The 23,592-nt window shown below is 44.0% G+C and overlaps 1 protein-coding gene across 2 annotated transcripts in view; it reads left to right on the top strand.

Moving 5' to 3' along the window:
* skap2 (src kinase associated phosphoprotein 2) overlaps window positions 1-23,592 on the top strand; it is a 283,699-nt gene that overhangs the window by 18,514 nt on the left and 241,593 nt on the right. For both annotated transcript variants that reach the window (XM_068002204.1, XM_068002193.1), the window contains exons 2-3: window positions 1,531-1,636; window positions 2,245-2,270. In XM_068002204.1, the coding sequence (XP_067858305.1) occupies window positions 1,531-1,636; window positions 2,245-2,270 (132 nt within the window). The remainder of the gene's footprint in view (window positions 1-1,530; window positions 1,637-2,244; window positions 2,271-23,592) is intronic.

Here is a 23,592-nt window from a genome sequence, read left to right as displayed (position 1 = left end):
TTGTTAGCAATATTAATGCCCATGGGATTAAAGAGACAATGGCAACATGGATACAAAATTGGCGAAGGAACAGAGAGTAGTGGTGAACGATTTTGTTCAGGCTGGGGGCAAGTATTTAGTGGTGATCGCCAGGGGTCAGTATTAGGACCACTGCTCTTTTTAGTATATATTAATGACACTGACTTGGGAATAATTTCAAAGTTTGCAGATGACACGAAACTTGGAAATGTAGTAAACAATGAGAAGGATAGTAACAGACTTCAGGAAGACATAGGCAGACTGGTGAAATTTGCAGACACGTGGCAGATGAAATTTAACACAGAGCAGTGTGAAGTGATACATTTTGGTAGGAAGGATGAGGAGCGGCAATATAAACTAAATGGTACAATTTTAAAGGGGGTGCAGGAACAGAGAGACCTGGGATGCATATAGACAAATCTTTGAAGTTGGCAGGACAAGCTCAGGAGGCTTTTAAAAAAGCATATGGGATCCTGGGCTCTATTAATAGAGGCAAAAGCAAGGAAGTTATGCTGAACCTTTATAAAATACTGGTTAGGCCTCAGCTGGAGTATTGTATTCAATTCAGGGCACCACACTTCAGGAAGGATGTCAAGGCTTAAGAGAGAGTGCAGAAGAGATTTATTAGAATGGTATCAGGGATGAGGGACTTCAGTTATGTGGAGAGATTGGAGAAGCTGGGGTTGTTCTCCTTCGAACAGAGAAGGTTAAGTGGAGATTTGATAGAGGTGTTCAAAATTATGTACAGTTTTGCTAGAGTAAATAAGGAGAAACTGTTTCCATTGGCAGAAGGGTTGGTAACCAGAGGACACAGATTTAGGGTGAGCGGTAAAAGAACCAGAGGCGATATGAGGATGCATTTTTTTTTATGCACGAATTGTAACAATCTGGAATGCAGTGATTGAAAGGGTGGTGGACGCAGATTCCGTCGTAACTTTCAAAAGGGAATTGGATAAATACTTGAAGGGAAAAAATTTACAGGGCTATGGGGAAAGAGCAAGGGAATGGGAGTAATGGGATAGCTCTTTCAAAGAGCCTTCTCCTGTGCTGTACCTACTATGATACTATGCCTAGGTAGATATTTTTTGCTATTTTTGTTGCAGTATAATGAGAATTCGTTGACTTGCTACTTTAGCTTTGCTCTTAATTTTAAGTTCCATTTGGGATGGACTGCAGTTCAGCAGGAAAATCATCTTGATTCTTTCAACTTGCAGATGATTTTAGTGTATGATTGCTTTAGCTTCTAACTAAATTACCTATATAATTTCACTGAATAGATTAACATGAAATGTACATACTTTTAAGAGTTTCACTGAGCCAAGCAATCCCTGCTTTAATGAAAATGTATAAAACTAATTTTTCCAATGAAAAATGTTAGATTTTCAAATCCAAATGAGTGAGTTATATATCAGCTGGCTGAAACCAGAACTGTTTTCACTGTAGCATTCTTATTGTCAGCTGATGAAATTCAAATTTACATTTGAAATTTAAATATTCTTCCTTTGTTTGCAGATATTGAAATATTTGCACTTGAGATATTAAAGGGAGAGAACCTGACGAAAAAGGCAAAAGAAAAGAAAGATGCACTTTTGAGAAAGCTTAAGGTTATTAAAACAAGGTAAAGATTTTTTGGTGATTATGAATATTTGTTTTCTAGTTTAACTTAGTTAAGAATAGCAAAGGAGTAAAATATAGTCCTTGTCCACAAGAAATCTGGGTATAATTATCACAATTAACTGCGAGGGTCAAATATGAGATTATAGGTATGGTTTTAGGCAGAATTTGATGGGAATTATTTCTGTTGTTGCCTGCACAGTTTAATATATCAAGTCATAGATAATAAGCACTCAAAGTATATTGCAGACTTCATACAAAATTCACCTTCTATTTGATGCTCAGTTTTTTTTTGTAATCTCAATAGACAAATCTGCTTTCCCATAGGCAGAGACTGTCATCCCTAAACATGTATAAAGGGTAAATGAGAATGAAGTAGAGAACAAATGTTGTTTAGCCTAGATAAATTTGTATCTGATGTAAACATAAATTTGTATTGTGTTGAGATTTGTACAGATTGTGATAATTTATAAGTAAAATTTATCATGAATCCACCAGTGGGGAAGACAATTAATCCCAATATCAAGTTGCAAGAGGAAAATAAGTATTTATTGGTATTGTTGAAATGTGTTTGATTTTAGATAATGTAGTAATTGCTATTTTATTTTTCAGCTATCCTCAGGAGTTCCAGGAGAAAGGTACATTTTTAATATTACTTTAAAAATAATGAATTTAACGTTTGTGATGTTTCATAAATCTGTTGCCAAGCTGTAAGCATTGTGGTTTTTTTAAATCTATGTACACTGTCCTGTCCTACTCTTAGAAAGTTTGTGTGGCTGCTCAAGCTATTTTCCAGTTCAGAATTGTGAAATTGCATATAGCGTTTAGAATTGCGGTCATACAGTACTTTACATAAGAAAGTATGGAATGAGAAAAGGCCACTTAGGACCTGCATCTACAGATCCGCATACATTCTGCCCTGTAATGGATTCCAGCCCACCCATTTAATCCCCTAAGAAAAAGTTCTGCATAAATATAGGACATGTACACTAAATAGATGGGAAAACTTTGAAAGGAGCAGAAGCGCAAAGAGGCTTAGGGATTTAGATGTATAAATATTTTAAGAGGGAGGACTAGTTGATAAAATACTTTTTTTAAAAAAAGCATATGGGATCTTATAAATAGAGTGCAAAAGTAAACAGATAATGCTGGACCTATACAAATTATTGATTAAGCAGGAATTGGAATATTGCTTCAATTTTGGTCACTTTACTTCTCTACTTTCGTAAGAATGTCAAGGCCATGGAAACGGAACAGAAGAGATTCACTATGATGATACCAGAGATGAGAGGCTTTAGTTGCGAGGAGACACTAGAGAAACTGGGACTCTTTTCATTTGAGCAGAGAAGGTTAACAGGAGATCTGATAAAGCTATTCAAAATTATGAAGGGTCTTGGTAAGGTAAATAAAGGAAAATGATTTCCACTGGGTCGGTGGGAGAGTTAGAATTTGTTTTTTTTTAAACGAAGAGTTGTTAGGACTCGGAATGCCACATCAGCACAATGACGAGTGCAGAATCCATAATGACTTTTAAAAGGGAAATGGATAAATATTTTAAAAAGGAAAATTTAAATGGATATGAGGAAAGGGCAATGGAGTGGGACTAAATGGATATCTCTTTCAGAGAGCTGGTGCAGGTGCGATGGCTAGATGCCCTCCTCTTCCTCTACTGCAAAATATTAATTCCTTGCTCTCAAAGGGGGATGGGAACCTGAGAGGGGAGTCAGAAGGGAATAAAGTTGAGAGCAGCAAGAGAGGGGAAGACCCAGGGGAAATTTACAATACAGAGAGTACAAACAGTTGTTCAAGAACAAGTGAAGGGGAAAAGCGTAGAGCAGCAGAAAGAAAGTGTACTTTAGGCACGACAGATAAAGTAAAAACTAGAAGGCGTAAGGCGATTAACCCAGCATCAAAGCTGAAAGTCAGGCTAGGGTGTGTGGCCCAACTAAGAGTTCTATATACAAATGCACGGGGTATAAGGAATAAATTAAATGAACTACAGGTTCAAATTCAAATTGGAGGGTGTGACATGATAGCTATTACTGAGACTTGGCTGCAGGATGGTCAGGATTGGGAACTAAACATACCAGGTTATAAGGTCTACAGGAGAGATAGGGAAAATGGAAGAGGGGGAGGAGTAGCCTTAATGATTAGAGATGAAATCACTTCAATTATAAAGGGGGATATAACGAGAGGTAAGCAGTCAACAAAGGCCTTATGGGTTGAATTGAGAAATAGGAAAGGATCGAAGACTATAATGGGAGTTGTATATAGGAGCCCTGGCAGCAGCTCTGAAGTGCTAGATTGTATAAATGCAGAGATTAGACAAGCGTGTAAGAAAGGCATAGTGGTCTTAATGGGGGACTTTAACCTTCACATAGATTGGGAAAAGCAGACTAGCAACTGTCAGAAAGGTAGTGAATTTCTTGAGTGTGTCCGGGATAGTTTTCTACAGCAGTATGTCCTAGAGGCAACAAGGGGGCAAGCCATACTAGATTTAGTAATGAGTAATGAACCAGATTTAGTTAACAGCTTAACTGTGCTTGAACATCTATCCAATAGTGACCATAACATGATCGAGTTCATTGTAGTGTTTGAAAGGGAAAAAAGTGAATCAGCTGGTAAGATTCTAGACTTGGGCAAGGCCGACTTCAATGGGATGAATGTAAGGAATCTTACGACACCAGGTTATAGTCCAACAATTTTATTTTAAAATCACAAGCTTTCGGAGATTATCCCCTTCGTCAGGTGAATGAGTGAAAGGTTCTCAAATCGCATATCTTATATTAGGCTGGGACACCATCACACCAATCAAAAGGTGTCGTTGGTGTTCAAACAGGCCAGTCACGGAGAACAGTATGTCCCAGTACACTTAATATACATTGTGTCAATTACACAGACAGAGAAAGAGAACCAAATGGTAGAGAAAGAGAGAGTATTAAAAACAGATAACTTTTTTTTTCCCTTTTGCTGGTGGGGTTACGTGTAGCGTGACATGGGATGAGACAGAGACTGTCCACAGTAAACTGGGCAAATCTGTTAATGGGTAAAATGACTGATGATCAGTGGGAAATGTTTAAAGAAACATTTAACGTGATACAGAATCGGTTTATACCCCTGAGGGGCAAGAACTCTACTTGCCAAAGAAAAACAGCCATGAACAACTAAAGAGGTAAGGGACAGTATAAGACATAAGGAAAGGGCATACAAAAAGGCAAAAAATGGCACAGGTCCTGGCGAATGGGAAAGATACAAAGATCAACAAAGGGTCACAAAACAGATAGTAAGGGCTACAAAAAGAGAGTATGAAAAGAAACTCGCAAGGGATATCAAAACCAATACGAAGAACTTTTATAGTTATATTAGGAAAAAGAGGGTGGTCAGGAGCAGTGTTGGCCCCTTAAAAACTGAAAAACTGAAAGTGGTGATATTGTCATTGACAAAGGGGAAATGGCGGACTTGTTGAACAATTACTTTGCATCAGTATTTACAGTTGAAAAAGAGGATAGTATGCCGGAAATCCCAAGAAAACTTATATTGTATCGGGGACAGGGACTCAATAAAATTAACATAAGTAAAGCAACAGTAATGAAGAAAATAATAGCACTAAAGAGTGACAAATCCCCAGGACCAGATGGTTTCCATCCCAGGGTTTTAAAGGAAGTAGGTGAGCAAATTGCAGATGCCCTAACTATAATCTTTCAAAGTTCTCTAGATACAGGAACTGTCCCTCTAGATTGGAAAATTGCACATATCACTCCGCTTTTTAAGAAAGGAGAGAGAGGGAAACCAGAGAATTATAGACCAGTTAGCCTAACATCTGTTGTGGGGAAAATGCTGGAGTCTATAATTAAGGATAAAGTGACTGAACACCTCGATAATTTTCAGTTAATCAGAGAGAGCCAGCATGGATTTGTGAAAGGTAGGTCGTGCCTGACAAACCTGATTGAATTTTTTGAAGAGTGACTAAAGTAGTGGACAGGGGAATGTCAATGGATGTTATTTATATGGTCTTCGAGAAGGCATTTGATAAGGTCCCACATAAGAGACTGTTAGCTAAGATAGAAGCCCATGGAATCGAGGGAAAAGTACGGACTTGGTTAGGAAGTTGGCTGAGCGAAAGGCGACAGAGAGTAGGGATAATGTGAAGGTACTTAGATTGGCAGGATATGACTAGTGGAGTCCCGCAGGGATCTGTCTTGGGGCCTCCATTATTCACAATATTTATTAACGACTTAGATGAAGGCTTAGAAAGTCTCATATCTAAGTTTGCCGATGACACAAGGATTGGTGGCATTGTAAGCAGTGTGGATGAAAACATAAAATTACAAAGTGATATTGATAGATTAGGTGAATGGGCAAAACTGTGGCAAATGGAATTCAACGTAGACAAATGTGAGGTCATCCACTTTGGATCAAAAAAGGATAGAACAGGGTACTTTCTAAATGGTAACAAGTTAAAAACAGTGGATGTCCAAAGGGACTTAGGGGTTCAGGTATATAGATCATTGAAGTGTCATGAACAGGTGCAGAAAATAATCAAGGCAGCAAATGGAATGTTGGCCTTTATATCTAGAGGACTGGAGTACAAGGGGGCAGAAGTTATGCTGCAGCTATACAAAACCCTGGTTAGACCGCACCTGGAGTACTGTGTGCAGTTCTGGGCACTGCACCTTCGGAAGGACATATTGGCCTTGGAGGGAGTGCAGCGTAGGTTTACTAGAATGATAGCCGGACTTCAAGGGTTAAGTTACGAGGAGAGATTACACAAATTGGTGTTGTATTCTCTAGAGTTTTGAAGGTTAAGGGGTGATCTGATCGAAGTTTATAAGATATTAAGGGGAACAGATAGGGTGGATAGAGAGAAACTATTTCCGCTGGTTGGGGATTTTAGGAGTAGGGGGCACAGTCTAAAAATTAGAGCCAGACCTTTCAGGAGCGAGATTAGAAAACATTTCTACACACAAAGGGTTGCAGAAGTTTGGAACTCTCTTCCGCAAACGGCAACTGATACTAGCTCAATTGCTAAATTTAAATGTGAGATAGATAGCTTTTTGGCAACGAAAGGTATTAAGGGATATGGGCCAAAGGCAGGTATATGGAGTTAGATGACAGATCAGCCATGATCTTATCAAATGGCAGAGCAGGCACGAGGGGCTGAATGGCCTACTCCTGTTCCTATGTTGCTATTTAGAGCCAGGACGTGCAGGAGTGAAGTTGGGAAATGCTTCTACACGCAAAGGGTGGGAGACGTTTGGAACGCTCTTCTGCAGATGGTAGTTGATGCTAGCTCACTTGTGAATGTTAAAGCTGAGATTGATAGATTTTTGTGAACCAAGGGTATTCAGGGATATGGGGCTAAGGCGGGTATATGGAGTTAGGTCACAGATCAACCCTCTGAGGTACAGACGATCTGGGTGTCCTAGTATATGAATCACAAAAAGTTAGTATGCAGGGGCAGCAAGTGATTAGGAAGGCAAATGGAATGTTGTCATTTATTGCAAGGGGAATGGAATATAAAAGTAGAGATGTTTTGCTACAGTTGTACAGGGAGTTGGTGAGACCACATATAGAATACTGTGTGCAGTTTTGGTCTCCTTATTTAAGGACATAATTGCTTTGGAGGCAGTTCAGAGAAAGTGCACATGACTGATTGCTGGGATGAGGGGGTTATCTTATGAGGAAAGGTTGGACAAGTTGAGCCTGTATACACTGGAGTTTAGAAGAATGAGAGGTGATCTTATTGAAACATATAGGGCTCTATTTTAGCACCCGCCAGCGTGTGCGTTCCTGGCGGGTGGGCCCCAAAAATCTGGAAATCCGGTAGCGGGACCGGAGCCCGCCACAAACCCGCGCACTTCCGGGTTCCCTGCTGACGCGCCGGCATGCGCGCACAGCCCCCGCTGGTGGGAATCCCGCAGGCAATTAAAGCCAGCGGGATGCCACTTGAACCTATTTATTCTGCTCGTTCAGGTCGTTTACAGACCTGATTGAGCTGTTTTATAAGGAGGGGTGGGATTTTACGGTGAACAGAGACTGTTTCCCACACTGGGGGAAACACTCCCAATCCAAACGGAGGTGTTGCAGCCAGCAACCTGTGGCAGCTGCAAAGGTGCATTCGACAGGTGGGGGAGACCCCTCACCACCGCCGGCGGCCACTCCGGCACATTGGACAGAGGTTGGCCTCCACCACCCTCCCACCCCCCCCCCACCACCACAAGAAAACTCACCGACCTGGAACCGCAACCCTGGTGTGGGGACACATCTATCTACCTTGCGGACCCCCTCAGACCTATGCCTCCCAGATGGGGGCCGTTGTAGTCGCAATCATGACCTCCTCGGAGGACGAACAGCATCACCAGCCTCGCCGGCCACGCCGCCCGCCTCTGCCACGTGGAGCTCCACAACACGGTGCTGTGGCACATCCACCCGCACAGCAGGAGGGAGGGCAACCGCAGAGAGAGATGCGTCACAGGAGGCACTACTCTCGCCACAGGGGCTACAGACCGAGGCTCAGCTTCCTGGACCTCTCTGAGGAGCAGTGCATACGGAGGCTCAGAGTCAGTCGCCAGGTAGTCGCGGACATCTGCAGCCTCCTTAATGACGTGCTGCTCCCGGACGGACCAAGCAGCATCTTCTTACCCGTCGCCATCAAAGTCACCACCGCCCTCAACTTCTTCGCCTCCGGATCCTTCCAGGGTGCCACCGGGGACGTCACCGGGGTCTGTCAGTCGTCTGCACACAAGTGCATAAGGCAGGTTACCGACGGCTTGTTTCACAGGGCCTCGCACTACATCAACTTCGCCATGGATGACCGCAGCCAGATGGAGAGGGCGGTTGGATTCCATGCTGTGGCTGGCTTCCCACGGGTGCAGGGTGTAATCGACTGCACCCACATAGCAATACGGGCACCTCCACATGAGCCAGGACTGTTCATCAACCGCAAGGGGTATCACTCCATGAACGCCCAGCTCATCTGTGACCACCGCAAGAGATTCCTACACGTGTGTGCCAGATACCCTGGCAGCTGCCACGATTCCTTCATCCTCAGGGAGTCCACCGTGCCGCCCCTCTTCCACGCTCCCAACACCGGCAAAGGCTGGCTCCTCGGTGACAAGGGATATCCCCTGCACACGTGGCTTATGACACCTCTGAGGAACCCCACCACCGAGCCACAGCGTCGATATAACGACAGCCACATCGCTACCAGGTCTACAATTGAGCAGGCCATTGGGCTGCTCAAGATGCGCTTCAGGTGCCTTGATCGTTCTGGGGGAGCGCTCCAATATGCGCCACGCAGAGTGGGATGCATGGTGGTTGTCTGCTGTGCCCTGCACAACATGGCGCAACAGAGGGGGGTGCCGCTGGAGGAGGCCCCGCCCACATCCACCACCCATATTGAGGAGGAGGAGGAGGAACGACCCATGGGGCGAACACCGGCTCACCTGGCTGCTCGTCAGGCCAGGGAGGCACTGATATGTCAACGGTTCTCCTGACAGCAGACTGCCCGAAGCGTCCAGACCTCCCAACGTGGACAGAGGGGCGGCCATACCAGCCCCCTCCCCTGCCCCCTGCACGGAACAGTGGTGCAATTACTCCTGCACCCACCGTAGTGTGACCCAATGGGCGGGACCAGGCGTTCGTCTGCATGCTGAGCCCCACGAAAGGGACCTATTGCACAGGCCGGTCAAGAATGGACAAGACATGGCAGTAGTGGTGAGAACTATGGGGTTTATTGGGTATGTGCACTAAACAATTATAAATTAAAACATCACAGATAGTCATTCACCCTCGTGCATTCCCTTTGTGCTCACAACACCTTCGCCTTGCGCTTCCGGGAACCCCTACGTGGTGCTACCCCTGTGGCTCCAGCAGAGGTAGTGGCAGGTTGCTCCTGTTGATGCCCTGACCGGGTAAATGCTTTGGGTCGGTGCCCGTGAGGGCCCCTCCAAAGACTGCTCCTTCTGCACCTGTGCAGGGGCAGACTCGGCCACCTGGAGAGGAGGCAGCATTGCCGGGTACTAGTTGAGAGGGGGGCAACGGGTGAGACGTGGGGGCACTTTGAGTGGCGTCCCCACTTCCATGTCCCCGTTCACCATCATCCCTCTCGTAGCCCAGGCCCACATCACTCCTTCCACCCTGCTGGACGGCAGTTTGGATGACGTGTGTGAGGCCTTGGAAGGCCACCTGTAGTGTATCTGTCAGCCTGTCTCAGGCGGCAGAATCTTGCTCACCCTGAATCCGAACGGCCGTTGTCAGGGCCTGAATGGACTCAGTGTTGAGCTGTGCGGAACGCTTGAGGGAGGCCAGCCTTTCCTCCATCGCAGACATTCCCGCACCTACCCGCGACACTATCTCGCGGATACCCTCCTGTACTTGTGCCGCCATTCCCCTCATTCAGGAGTTGGACTCCTCCATCACCTGCGCGATTGTGGAGAGTGCGCGTGGCACCTGCTCCAGCACCTCAGCAATGTGTTCGTACCCCTCGATGACTCTCCTTTTCACGGCTGGCCCCCAGGGTTCAGCATCTGGGTCCGGCTGAGCAGAGCCTGGAGAAGGGTGCTCCCACCGACGCGAACTCTCCACGTCTGCTCATGCTCACGTGTGCGTGGTGACTCACCATGTGCAAGCCCAACTAAGGGGGGACGGGGACCCACCGAGGTGTGTGTATCTGCGCTGGTGGATGCATGGCTCAGATGTGACGATGGACCCTCAGAGGCCGGCAGGTCCTCTGAGGAATCGCCCTCCAAGGTCACGGCGCTCGCAGACGGCCCTGCAAGAGAACAGAAGGCAATATTAGGCATCTGGACAGATGTTGCGGTGCGGTAGATGCCAAGTGATGCTAAGATCATTCGCTATCATGAGTGCTGAGTGTCAGCTTTCTTTCACCGGCTGTTTCTGCAACCCCAGCCTCGCCATCCGCCACGGACAGGCACTCCAGCATGTGGCTGAGATCTAAAGCCTCCTGCTCCGCGTCCGTGAGCAGCACCTCGTGTGGCGGGCCCCCTCCAGTCCGGGCCCTCTCCCGGGCGTTCTTGCATCTCTTCTCCTGTGAAGGCAAAACTCAAAGGCGTGATTGAGTACTGCTTGCATGGTGAGACACTGCAAGCATTGGTGTGGGGAGATAGATGGGAGGGTGCCATGCCATTATATGGGGATTGGGGTGTGTGGTACTGTTTGAATGGGGACAGGGGCGGTGAGAACGTGCAGGCACGGTGAGGATGATAGCTGAGTGGATGTGAGGGGTGATACGAGAGCGACGTGGTGGTCGTGCAGAAGGGGTTGTGTGGTGGTGGAGGTGATGTGGAGGACGGAGTGTGGAAGACTGCGTAAGTGTACTCGCTTTGCCGGACCTAGTTAGGTCATTAAACCTCTTGCGGCACTGGATCCAGGTCCTGGTGATGTTTCCCCTGCTGCTCACCTCTGCTACCACCTCCATCCATGCCTTCCTGGTGGTAGAGGGAGGGCACTTCCTGCCATCCGATGGGAACAACGTCTCCCTCCTCCTCCTCACCCCATCCAGCAGCAGCTGGAGTGAGGAGTCTGAAAACCTTGGGGCGGCCTTCCCCCTGGGGTGCTCCATGTTCTCCACGTCGTTGGTTGCAGCAGGAGGAGCAGTGGTGGAGTCTCCCTTTAAATAGAGCTCCACCAGCGCTCAGACGTCACTGCGCATGCGCAGTCTGCCGGCGCGCAGCTGAGCAGCGGCAAACCCGGAGCCGGAGGTAAGTGGCCCCAATTAGGCCACAATTGTACGCGAATCACACTGATTTCACCGGGCGCGTTACCCACGCGCCCGATAGCCCCCCCGCCGAGAACCCGCAGCCCTGCTAACATCGGGCCCATAAGATCCTGAGGGGACGTTTCCCCTTGTAGGAGAGACTAGAACTAGGGGCCACAGTTTAAAAATAAGGGTTTACCCATTTAAGACGGGGATGAGGAGAATTTTTTTCTCTGAGGGTCGTGAGTCTGTGGAACTCCCTTCCCCAAAGAGCGGTGGAGGCAAGTCATTGAATATTTTTAAGGCTGAGTTAGATAGTTTCCTGATTAACAAGGGAGTCACAGGCTATTGGAGGTAGATGGGAAAGTAGGGTTGAGGTCAAAATCAGATCAGCCATGATCTTACCAAATGGCAGGGCAGGCTCGAGGGGCCGAATGGCCTACTCCTGCTCTAAATTCGTATGTTCAACTCCATGATCTACGGTGTTTTTCCATCCTCATTTCTGCAATGTTCACCCTGTGCTGCTGCCCTTCACAGGGAATATTCCCCGACCCTAGCTGTGCAGGCAACATTTTGTTTCATGGAGATCTTTAGCATTATTATCTGTGCTCATTCCTATAACCTCCAATTCTGTTGTCTTCCAGATATTTATCTAGCTTCCTTGTGAAGAAATTGGTTGACATAGCTTCATCTTGTGCTGTCAGTTTCTTCTGCATTTTCTCAAGTCTGTAGGGGAAAAGATTACTTCTAATCTTTTTAGTCTTGGTTAAATCTGTTACTTTATTATATCTATCTCCTCTGATTCTGTGCACGTAGTTTGTCAAATAGCCTGCTTAATCAACTGAGACTTGAATCATATTTCTCCTCAACTTTTCTACAATGAAAAGAAGTTGCAGCTCTGCCAATTTATCCTCATAACTTAGAGCACAAAGTTCAGGAATTATTTTTGTCCTTTTCTGAAGCTTCTCCAATCCATTAAAGTTCTGTTGAAGGAAAGATGCCCAAAATCGCATACAAAATTGTTGGAGCAGAGAGTGGCAAATGCAGGTTAACTACTGATATATTTGAGTTCCCAACCTTAGCCTTGTCATTGTGGGCAGGTGCTCAGTAGAGACAGTTGCTTCCTTGGAGGACAGGAAATAACATCAAATAGAGCACATCAGACTGCTTTCTTGCCCCTCTTAGCTACCAGTACTAAATGTTGATATGGGCCTGGAGCAAGTAGTTACCTGTATTCTCTGCTGCAGGAAATGTGTGACATAGGAACAGGAGTAGGCCATTCAGCCCTCGTGCCTGCTCCACCATTTGATAAGATCATGGCTGATCTGTCATCTAACTCCATATACCTGCCTTTGGCCCATATCCCTTAATACCTTTGGTTGCCAAAAACTATCTATTTCAGATTTAAATTTAGCAATTGAGCTAGTATCAGTTGCCGTTTGCGGCAGAGAGTTCCAAACTTCTACCACCCTTTGTGTGTAGAAATGTTTTCTAATCTCACTCCAGAAAGGTACGCTCTAATTTTTAGACTGTGCCCCCTACTCCTAGAAGCCTCAACCAGCGGAAATAGTTTCTCTCTATCCACCCTATCTGTTCCCCTTAATATCTTATGAACTTCGATCAGATCACCCCTTAACCTTCAAAACTCTAGAGAATACAACCCCAATTTGTGTAATCTCTCCTCGTAATCTCCACAACAGATGTTAGGCTAACTGGTCTATAATTCTCTGGTTTCCCTCTCTCTCCTTTCTTAAAAAGCGGAGTGCCATGTGCAATTTTCCAATCTAGAGAGACAGTTCCTGTATCTAGAGAACTTTGAAAGATTATAGTTAGGGCATCTGCAATGTGCTCACTTACTTCCTTTAAAACCCTGGGATGGAAACCATCTGGTCCTGGAGATTTGTCACTCTTTAGTGCTATTATTTTCTTCATTACTGTTGCTTTACCTATGTTAATTTTATCGAGTCCCTGTCCCCGATTCAATATTAGTTTTCTTGGGATTTCCGGCATGCTATCCTCTTTTTCGACTGTAAATACTGATGCAAAGTAATTGTTCAACATGTCCTCCATTTCCCCTTTGTCAATGACAATATCACCACTTTCAGTTTTTAAGGGGCCAACACTGCTCCTGACCACCCTCTTTTTTCCTAATATAACTATAAAAGTTGTTCGTATTGGTTTTGATATCCCTTGCAAGTTTCTTTTCATATTCTCTTTTTTGTAGCTCTTACTATCTGTTCTGTGACCTTTTGTTGATCTTTGTATCTTTCCCATTCGCCAGGATCTGTGCCATTTTTTGCCTTTTTGTATGCCCTTTCCTTATGTCTTATACTGTCCCGTACCTCTTTAGTTGTCCATGGCTGTTTTTCTTTGGCAAGTAGAGTTCTTGCCCCTCAGGGGTATAAACCAATTCTGTATCACGTTAAATGTTTCTTTAAACATTTCCCACTGATCATCAGTCATTTTACCCATTAACAGATTTGCCCAGTTTACTGTGGACAGTCTCTGTCTCATCCCATTGAAGTCGGCCTTACCCAAGTCTAGAATCTTAGCAGCTGATTCACTTTTTTCCCTTTCAAACACTACATTGAACTCGATCATGTTATGATCACTATTGGATAGATGTTCACGCACAGTTAAGCTGTTAACTAAATCTGGTTCATTACTCATTACTAAATCTAGTATGGCTTGCCCCCTTGTTGCCTCTAGGACATACTGCTGCAGAAAACTATCCCGGACACATTCAAGAAATTCACTACCTTTCCAACAGTTGCTAGTCTGCTTTTCCCAATCTATGTGAAGGCTAACGTCCCCCATAACTATGCCTTTGTTACACGCTTGTCTAATCTCTGCATTTATACAATCTAGCACTTCACCTGTGACCTGGAGACAAAAATTGTGTGCGCATGGTGGGGTGGGGACTGGAGAGTGTTGTGGGGAGATGGTGGGGGAGAACTGGAGTATAAATTTCTTCTAGCAAAAATGTCAGATTTAAAAAATGTACAATATATCTCCAGTTGCCACTTAAAGTACCTTGTCTAATAAAAACGGTCAATATTAATACCTGATAGGGCGGACATATCTGCAATAGTTTTGTTGTATTCATTTTGATTCTCAGCAGTATCAGAACTTGCTGACTTAGAGAGAGGAGGGGGTGGGGGTGGGGGGTAGTTGCTCCCTCTGCTGGTCAAACCTTAACAAATGCAAATTTTGAGCATTTAAATGAGGAGGCAGGGGCCAATCAATGGCAGTTGTAATCAGTTGTAGTCTGTTATTTCTGGTATCCTGTTGCTTTCGCTTTTACAAATAGCACAGACTTTGTGAAACAGAATTATGTTAATCGTGTGAATATTGAAAACGTTTGTGGGGATTTGTGTGTAGAGGGGAAGAGATTCCTCTGAATTGTAATGAATTGTGAGATCTGTGACTAGAGAGATTTAGGAGTTGCACTGTTGTGTAGGCAAGGTAAATTAATGAAATGCTTTGTATTATCAGATTAATTATTGTCTTTTTTGAAATTTACCTGGTAATTCTTATTAATATGCCTTTAATTTTACTTTCCCTCTTTTAAATGCCATGGGACACTTTTCTTTGTTAAAGGCACAATATAATGCAAGCTATTCTTAGTAACATCTTTAATTGTTAACTGTGGCAATTGCCACTGTTGAACACTATTTGCTTGCTAACTCTCTACAGTAATAATTACCTTTTTTAAAATATAAAGTTTTTTGTTGTATTTTCTAGTGTGAGTTCAAGTAATCCTGGAAAGTGTTCTGTTTATTTTAATGGTGATATGCTGCAAGTAGCATTGGTTTCATTTTATGTTTTTCAGTTTTATGTTAAAATTAAAGGCAGAATAGTATTCGTATCTGTGCAATAGATTTTGTCCATCCTCCTACAGCTGAATTGACTTCACTCCCAAGATACCACTTGAAGAGGTCATGACCTGCAGCCTGTGGCCACTGGTATGAGGGTCACAGCTTGAGGTCAGCAAAAGCTTGTGTGAACCTACAGGCAGAGGTCTGTTACCTACCAGCTGTAGACATAGGATCAATTCTTAATAACTAGAATCTGTGAGTCTTGATAGGCCAAGAAGGTAACGACAGTGCAGCAGTTTAGTAATCTAGCCATTCAGAATGATGAAGTGAGAGCTGAAACTTGCCGATAATTGCATTTGGTAAAACTGAACAGATGCAACCATGGCAGGAGCTAGGATATGTGTTGGAGCATCTTTAAAAGACTGTTTCTAATTTGTATGGTTAAGTGCAGTTAAATGTACTTCATAGGTAAGTTAAATGTAAGTTATATGTTGACCACTTGCCTTGATGTAACTTTTAACTAACATCATCCTTTGTGCTTTACTGCATTGTTTTAAAACATTTTGTATGTCAATTTTATTTTCATTAGTGTTGATTTACTGCTAGCTCAGGGGCTACATTGTGCTAGGTGCTCAAATGTTGTAGATGTCATGCATTGTGCAAGTCAAAGCATTGCAATGACTGTAAGACTGAAGCGTGGGTAAGGTTTTTTTTAACAAAGTACTGAAGTCATAGAAGTTATTTTGCAGAAAGTTACAATACTTCCCAAAATTATCCACCTTAATTGGCACTAATAGAGAAATGATTCTTACAGTTTACTTATCACCTAGGTTTAATGTATTTTGTTTGGATACATATGCTTAAAGATTTTTCTTCTGCAGTTGTATGATGAAGAAAGTAGTCTAATAAAATTACTCCTGTTAAAATAGCTGACTGTAAGTATGTTAGTGAAAAGTTGTCAGCCGGCTAACATGTAATTTATGACTAGTAAGGTCAAGCCATTATTATAGCACAAAACATAACTATTGTTGCTGGAGAAATGTTACAACATAAAACTGGATTGATTAATAGTTTGTTGGCTGTGAGCACAGCAACTACAATACTGACTCTGGCTGCTGTGACAGATTTTTGGCTAGAGTTGTGAGTCAAGGGTTTACGGCTCCACGTGGTACAAAGCGATGACATCTTTTACTGCACCAGCATAAAACTGTTAAATGTAACTAAATGTCCACTCCTGGATTGACTCTTTAAAAATTATTTATTTTTATGACCTAGAATATTATATTTTACTTCATAAGGGAATAATAAAGATGTCTGTCTAAACACTTAATATGATTGCTTTTGTTACTTTGAATATAAAAAAATGGTGGCAGCCCTTTTATTGTTTTTGTTTGTATGCTGCAGTCTGATGCATAGTTTGTGCAATTGGCACTGTTTCAAAATACAATTTGTTGCATGAAGAACGTAATCCAATGCTTGCTAATAAGGAATCTTCAGTTCTATTTAACTTTACATCTGTTTTAAATGACAAATTAAGTCTTGTACATCCGGCAATTGTATCATCAGATTTATGTATTATAGTATTGCTGTGTAGGGCTTTTATGGAGTCATAAATTCCAACTGTCTAGGCAAAAGCTGAATCCTAAAAATACACCTGGTTTGTATATGAACACGAGTGGTCATGCTTATGATTTAATTTCAGTAAAAACTTTATATTTTCAAGCAACCTTTTTCATTATGGAAAAATAGTGTCTGCAAGTTTTAAATCTAATGGATAATTGGATGGTGAGGTGGTCTATTCGTTCCTGGAACCTGGATTTGAATGAAGTCTAAATTGATGATGGGATGAAAGTTTCACAGTTGCATATCAATTAGTAATTTTTGATGGTCATAATTCAGTAAAATACTAATTGAGCAATCTCACTAAAAGGCCAAAATGATGGTTGCTGTAGGAATTGAAAATGCCACACTCGTACAGCGGATTGTGATCTTCTGAGATGGTGTTGCAACACATGTAAAGGAAGCTTTTATCTGCGTCCAACTTGTTACTCCTGAGTAAAGATTGATGGCTGATACTGGGTTCAAAAATTTCCCAGTCCTGACATTCCTCACACTGAGCCTTAAGTTCACACATTCAAAAATGTTAATTGAGGCTGAGTGCTTCCCCCACAAGAAAGAAGGAAGTAAATAAATCCAAGTGGTATTTACATGCCTTGCCACTGGTTACATATCTGTAATGGGAGAGTTTTGGTTACCTCACTTGCCTGCTGCCTTGGCAGGACCATGGTGTGTAGCATTGGAAGAAAAAAAACTTGATTGCAGCATCCATCAGGATCCCAACAGCGAGAATAATCATTGTGATGCTCTGGTATTCCTTCCCTCACCATGTAAAAGAAGTGCCTCTCTTAGATATTGATAGTTCTTCCAGCCAGTTTCAGATTAATCTGGAGCTTGTCCACAATGGCACAAGCTACTTGTATCTTGTTTTTCTGGTAAAATGGTTGAAGACATTGGGAACGTCAGTATTAGTTCCAAGTGCTCCTAGGTGTTCTAGATTTTCCACCATACTCAAACATATCAGGCCAAAAACTGAATACTGGGCTCCTTTGGGACCAGGCAACCTTCTGGACAACTACTGAGGCTCTTGTTCGCAAAGTCTGAATCCCTTGATTCAGGGATTTGTGGAGATGTGGTATCTGAAACTGAACACAAGACTAATTCATGTTTGAATACTATCAATTGACTTCAGTGTTGATGCTATCAAAGTACCAACTAGACAATGGTGAAATCCTGAAAGCGTTTGTGCCGACTGCCGGGAAATTCTTGGCAACTAACAAACACTGAGCATTTGTTCTTGACTTCTGCTTCTGTTGCGTTCAAACTTTCAGCACTAAACTATGTTGCCAGATCCTCCTCCTAATGAAATTTCCTTGATGGTAAAGAGTCTGACAAAGAGGTATACTATTACAGGCGCTAGCTGTTGCTGTTTAGCTGCATTATCCTGGTGCTGACAACAGTTCCAAATCTTCAAAGCTAGTTTTTGGCACCAAGACTTTCTTGGCACTAACCAGCATGGTGGCATATTCTTTGATATTGATCCACTCCGAGAACAGCCATTTTTTATTTTTAAATAGGCCATGTTATCCTTTACCTCCTTGGAATTTACTATCCTTGTCAGTGCTGTGGTGAACAAGCCCTGCTTGTAGACTTCCTCTGCTTCATTCACCATCTTGTGACCTTGTCCTTTTAAAGAAAGTTAGCAATGCCAGCTTTGCAGTTATGAATGCATTGATAAAAGGACCATCAAGTTCTTCAACACTTTTCAACTTGGAATGCACAGAGTATTCCTGGTGAAAACTGTGAGTATCCTTTTCTGGATTCAACTGCTCATCTATTCTGGAAATATCAGATGTACCACAAGAAGTCCCAACTTGGGTTGCTGGGATGATGAGTGTGATGATATCGGCATCTGTCACAATTCATTGGCACCATATTGGCATTATTTTAAGGTATTTTATTGAGCCATTACCTCATGCGATGGTCTTCCCACAATCCTTGCAAATGGACTTCTCAGCCAACACTGCCATCTGGTTTTTCTGCCCCTACTGAGATCTCGTACCTTTTAGGACCCTCACAATCCTAGATTGCGAGCGCCCACTGCACATTTTTCTTCCAAGCGACTCTAGACATGAGCTGGACTTAGATTCCAAAGTAACTAACTAGATTTAATTTCTACAGAAATTCAACTTACAGGACAAATGCAGAACAGCAAAAGTTTATGTACAATTTCAGCAGAAACTACCTTTAAATATACCGTCTGTTCCATTAGAAATCAATGCTAAAGAGAGTCTCATAGTATTTGCGTGTGGTGCAGTTTCACTCAGTTTCTAGTTCCCACGGTTTTCTTGGTACAGTCTTTATTGCTTCCTTAGTCTCTCTGGAATGTATTTCATGGGTTAATGTTCCCATTTGCAAATTGAATAAGCTACAAATGTATGTTGTTCACACTATCAAAGTGAGGTCTTGCTGACTTAACATATCAACGTTGTATGGAATAAAAGCTGTCTTGTGAAAGACTGACATACTGGGAGATGGTGGACATCTTGGTCCTTCCTCAGCTGTAGCCTTATTTATGCAGAGCACAAAGTATCTATAATATATTAAAAATGGTGACTAGTCTCGTCTGTAGGTGGTGCTGTCAATATAACATTACATGACAATTTGGAAACAATGAGATCCTACCTAACTTTCTGTGACAGCCCAAGCATTATGTTGATTGACTCCACAAAGTAAACAAAGAAGGTTGCAGGAGAGGAAACATCATTAGAATATCCATTTTTTGTTAAATACTAAGCAACGGAATACAAGAGGATGACCTCAGAAAGGGGAAGAATGAGAAATTCCATTTGAAAATAAACACCAGATGTCGGTGACCTGAAAGCAGCAGCAAGCGCCTGAAGAAGAAACATCTCTAAAGATATAATGCCAGCAGGGCACTCCATTAGAATGGTGAAAGTTCCACCCCCCCCACCCATGTTGAACAAATATCTGCCTCCCAGGTTCTCAGCAACTTTTCTTAAAAGTTAATTTATGTTTATACGCAAATTCTTCCCCTATAGCTTGACAATACTAATGGAATCTGTCAAATTACTCTCCCCACCTCTTTTGAAGAGGTTCTTGGGCACTGAACAGTGTATATTTTGTGTAGCATTTCATTGCAGATGTATCATAGAATATGAACATTTTTGTCCTGGGTCAAATTTAACAAAACCAGTTGATTGTGGTCTGAATATACTGCAAAATGTTTGCCATAGAAGATGAGCTGCTGTCTTTTCAATGCCCACATTACACTAATGCATTCTTTCTCAATTGCTTAGTACGTCAATTTGTATAGCAACTGCTTGTGCCTCAAATAAATAAGAATTCTGCTCAAGTAAATAACAGAATTCTCTGCCCCTTGACCATTTACCTGTTGATCACATCTGTGTTTACTGCAAACTAACAAGTGTAATTCTAGCTGGCTAGGGCAGGTTCTGCACAGGGCATCACCTTCAGCTTGTTAAAGGCACCAATTTCGGCTGATGGTGATGGTTCGTGACCACAAAGTTGTCGCAAAAGCGGAGAGCACTATGGCTTCCTTGCACAGTACAATCTGCAATAACCTTTGGTCAGGATGAGAGTTGTCAGGTAGTTGGCATATCTTAGCTTTTCAAGGATCTTCTACATGTGAGTCATACAGCACACATCACTACTGTAAGGTCATTTAATCTCCTGTAATCTTCACACAATCTTTTATGTGTAACCAGGTTTCCCTGAGAACAGAGGCTGAAAACTCTCAACAACTTTTCAGCCTACTGTATCTGTTTCAGTGATAACTGGGAAATTGTATCAATCTTCCCCACCAAGGTCTCTCCTTCACTCTCAGCTACCAAATCAATTATGTTGTCCTTGCAGCCCCACAAGGTAGGCAGGACAGAAAGGGCCATCACCTCATTGGCGAAGTAAAGCTTCAATATATTCACATGGTGCACCCAATGTTTATGCCATTGGGATGGCATTTCAACCATATAATTTATATTACTGTGCTTTTCTCCAATACTCTACCCTTCAAATAGCTTCTGGACACACTCGCCCTCCACACCTGTCTCTGAACCTGGATATCAGTTCGTCAATGCTCCAAGCTGACTCCACCCTATCTACATCAACTTTATCTCACCACAGGACCTCTGACTTTAACTTTGGACTCCCTCCTATTGTCTCCTCTCATGTCCTGGTAATAAACAGGGAATAATCTGTCCTAATCTTGCTATGTAACCAAGCCTATGTAACTCAAGTTTCCTTGTGTCTGTTCGTGTGTGCATTTTTGCTGCATCTCCAGACCCAAGCCCATCACTTCTATTTCCCCTTTTTTTTTCATTCTTTTCTCTTGGCCCCTCCTAGGCCCCTCTCCTGTCATCATGCCTCCTTTCATTTTTCCCCTCTTGGGTACTCTTTCTCACCCCCCCCCCCCCCCCCACAAATCCCTACCCCAACCCTTCAGCACTCCTCGAAATTGCTACTCTCCTGCTGCCATCCCAGGCTTGACTCCCTCTTAGATAAGCCTACAGCTACCCTCTATGCCTCGCTTGATATTCTACGAAGGGCCCATTGAGGCACTCATCGCTGCCTCCTTACGAGCAGCAACCCCAACTGCCACACCCACTCTCTAACTGGCCTTCTCTCCGAGCGTGCCTGCTTGGGACTAATCTTGCCAATCTCCTTCCCGTCCCACTCACTCCTCCCAGCGCTGACCCGCTAACTCTGCCAGCGGATCAGCTATCACTGCCCCTCTCCACATCTCCCTCCATTCACTTGTGAACAATGCCCTTGCCATGCATAAGCTTATTGTGGATGATTGCATCGAAATCATGGCCTTGACGGAATCTTGACTGAAGGGTGATGACACCTTCCAACTTAATGAAGCCTCCCCACCTGGCTATACCTTCCATCGCTTGCCCCGTCCGGACTGCCGCAGTGGCGGTGTGGCCCTTATTAAATCACACCTTGGACTGTCCCCCCTACTCCTCTGGCACCTTCTCCTTTTTAGCATCTCACCTTGTTCCATCCCTCTCACCTCCTTTTAAAATCCTCGTTCTCTACTGCCCACCCAAATACCACACCAAGTTTTTCACTGCGATATCTTAACTTATCCTCCCTCAGCCTCTGCACCGAGCAACTTCTCATGCTTGGTGATTTCAACCTCCATCGCAACTCATCATCCCTCTCTACTCTGAATTCACTGCCCTCCTATCCTCCTAGGTATCTCCCTTCATATAAACTCTCCAACCCATATACACGGCCTCCCCTCGACCTTGCTATCTTATGCGACCTCTCTATTCCCATTGTGTCAATCACAGATAAGGTCATCTCTGATCACTTCCTTGTATCCTTCTCCACTCACATCACCCTTCCCCCTCCCAACCCCACTTCCATCTGTGTCCCTGTGTCCGCCCCTGGAAAAAACTTTCTCCCAAGTCACTTACAATGGCACTGTCAAATTCCCAATTGTCTAGACTTTGGCCCTCCATTCACCACGACATTCCTGCAGCTACCAATCTGCTCAATCTTACCCTCACCTCCATCTTTGATGTCTTTGTCCCCATTAAAACCATTACACTCTCACCCTGGTGATTCCCCTTGGTAAGGCCCTCATCTCTGCTCCCTTAAGTACAAGGGATGCAGACTTGAACATTTATGGCAGACAACCGGTTTAGCCATTCATCGCCAGATCTGGCTGGACCACAAGGTACACGCTGGTCCTGCTGTCCTCTACCAAAGCTGCTCACTGTTCCAGGATCATCCTGGAATGCATAGATAAACCCCGGCTTCTCTTCACTACAAACCGTCTTCCTAAACCCCTCTTCCCCTGCCGCCTCCACCCTCACCTCCAACAACAAGTGCGAAGAGCTGATAGGCTTCTTTGTCACTAAGATTGAGATCATCTGTTCAGCTGCCTCTGTCGCTTCCCTTCCTTCCCCTAGCCCACCAAGCCAAACTTCCCCTAATGTTCCCCCCTGTGCTAGCCCTGAACTCACATTTTTCTCTAGTTTCTCTCCCATCCATGAGACCCACCTCCTGCTAACCTCGACTCTGTTCCTACCAAACTGCTGTTCACCCAACTTCCTTTGCTGGCCCCCATGTTAGCTGATATTGTTAACGGTTCCCTCTCCTTATGTACTGTCCCCCTCCCCTTCAAATCTGCTATCATCATCCCCTCCTCAAAAAACCCACCCTTGACCCCTCTGTTGCAAACTACCACCCCATCTCCAACCTCACTTTCCTCTCAAGTCCTTGAGTGTGGTGTTGCCTTCAGCTGGGTGAGACTGCCTGGTTCCATTCATATCTAGCCAGTCGTGGCCGCAGAATCACCTGCAATGGCTTCTCGTCCTGCTCCTTCATCGTTACCTCTGGAATCCCCCAAAGGTATATCCTTGGCCCCCTCCAATTTCTTGTGTTGTTGCCTCCCAAATCCATGCCCGTCTTTCCTGCAACTCCATGTTTGAATCCCTCCAATCAGGTTTCCGCCTGACACACCACTGAAACGGCCCTTATCAATGTCACAAATGACTTCCTATGTGACTGCGACCATGGTAAACTATCCCTCCTCGTCCTTCTCGACCTGTCTGCGGCCTTTAACACGGTTGACCACACCATCCTCCTGCAGTGCCCTCTCCTCTGTTGTCCAGCTGGGTGGGACTGCACTCGCCTGGCTCCATTCTTTGTCTATCCAGTCATAGCCAGAGAATCACCTGCAATGGCTTCTCTTCCCACTCCCGCACTGTTAACTCTGGAGATCCCCCAAGGATCTATCCTTGGCCCCTTCCTATTCCTCGTCTACATGCTGCCCTTCGGCAACATCATCTGAAAACACAACGTTAAGTTCCA

Source organism: Heptranchias perlo, chromosome 2 (assembly GCF_035084215.1).
Source record: "Heptranchias perlo isolate sHepPer1 chromosome 2, sHepPer1.hap1, whole genome shotgun sequence".
NCBI lineage: Eukaryota > Metazoa > Chordata > Chondrichthyes > Hexanchiformes > Hexanchidae > Heptranchias > Heptranchias perlo.
Note: the sequence above shows the minus strand (reverse complement) of the source record. Positions and strands in the feature narration are given on the sequence as shown.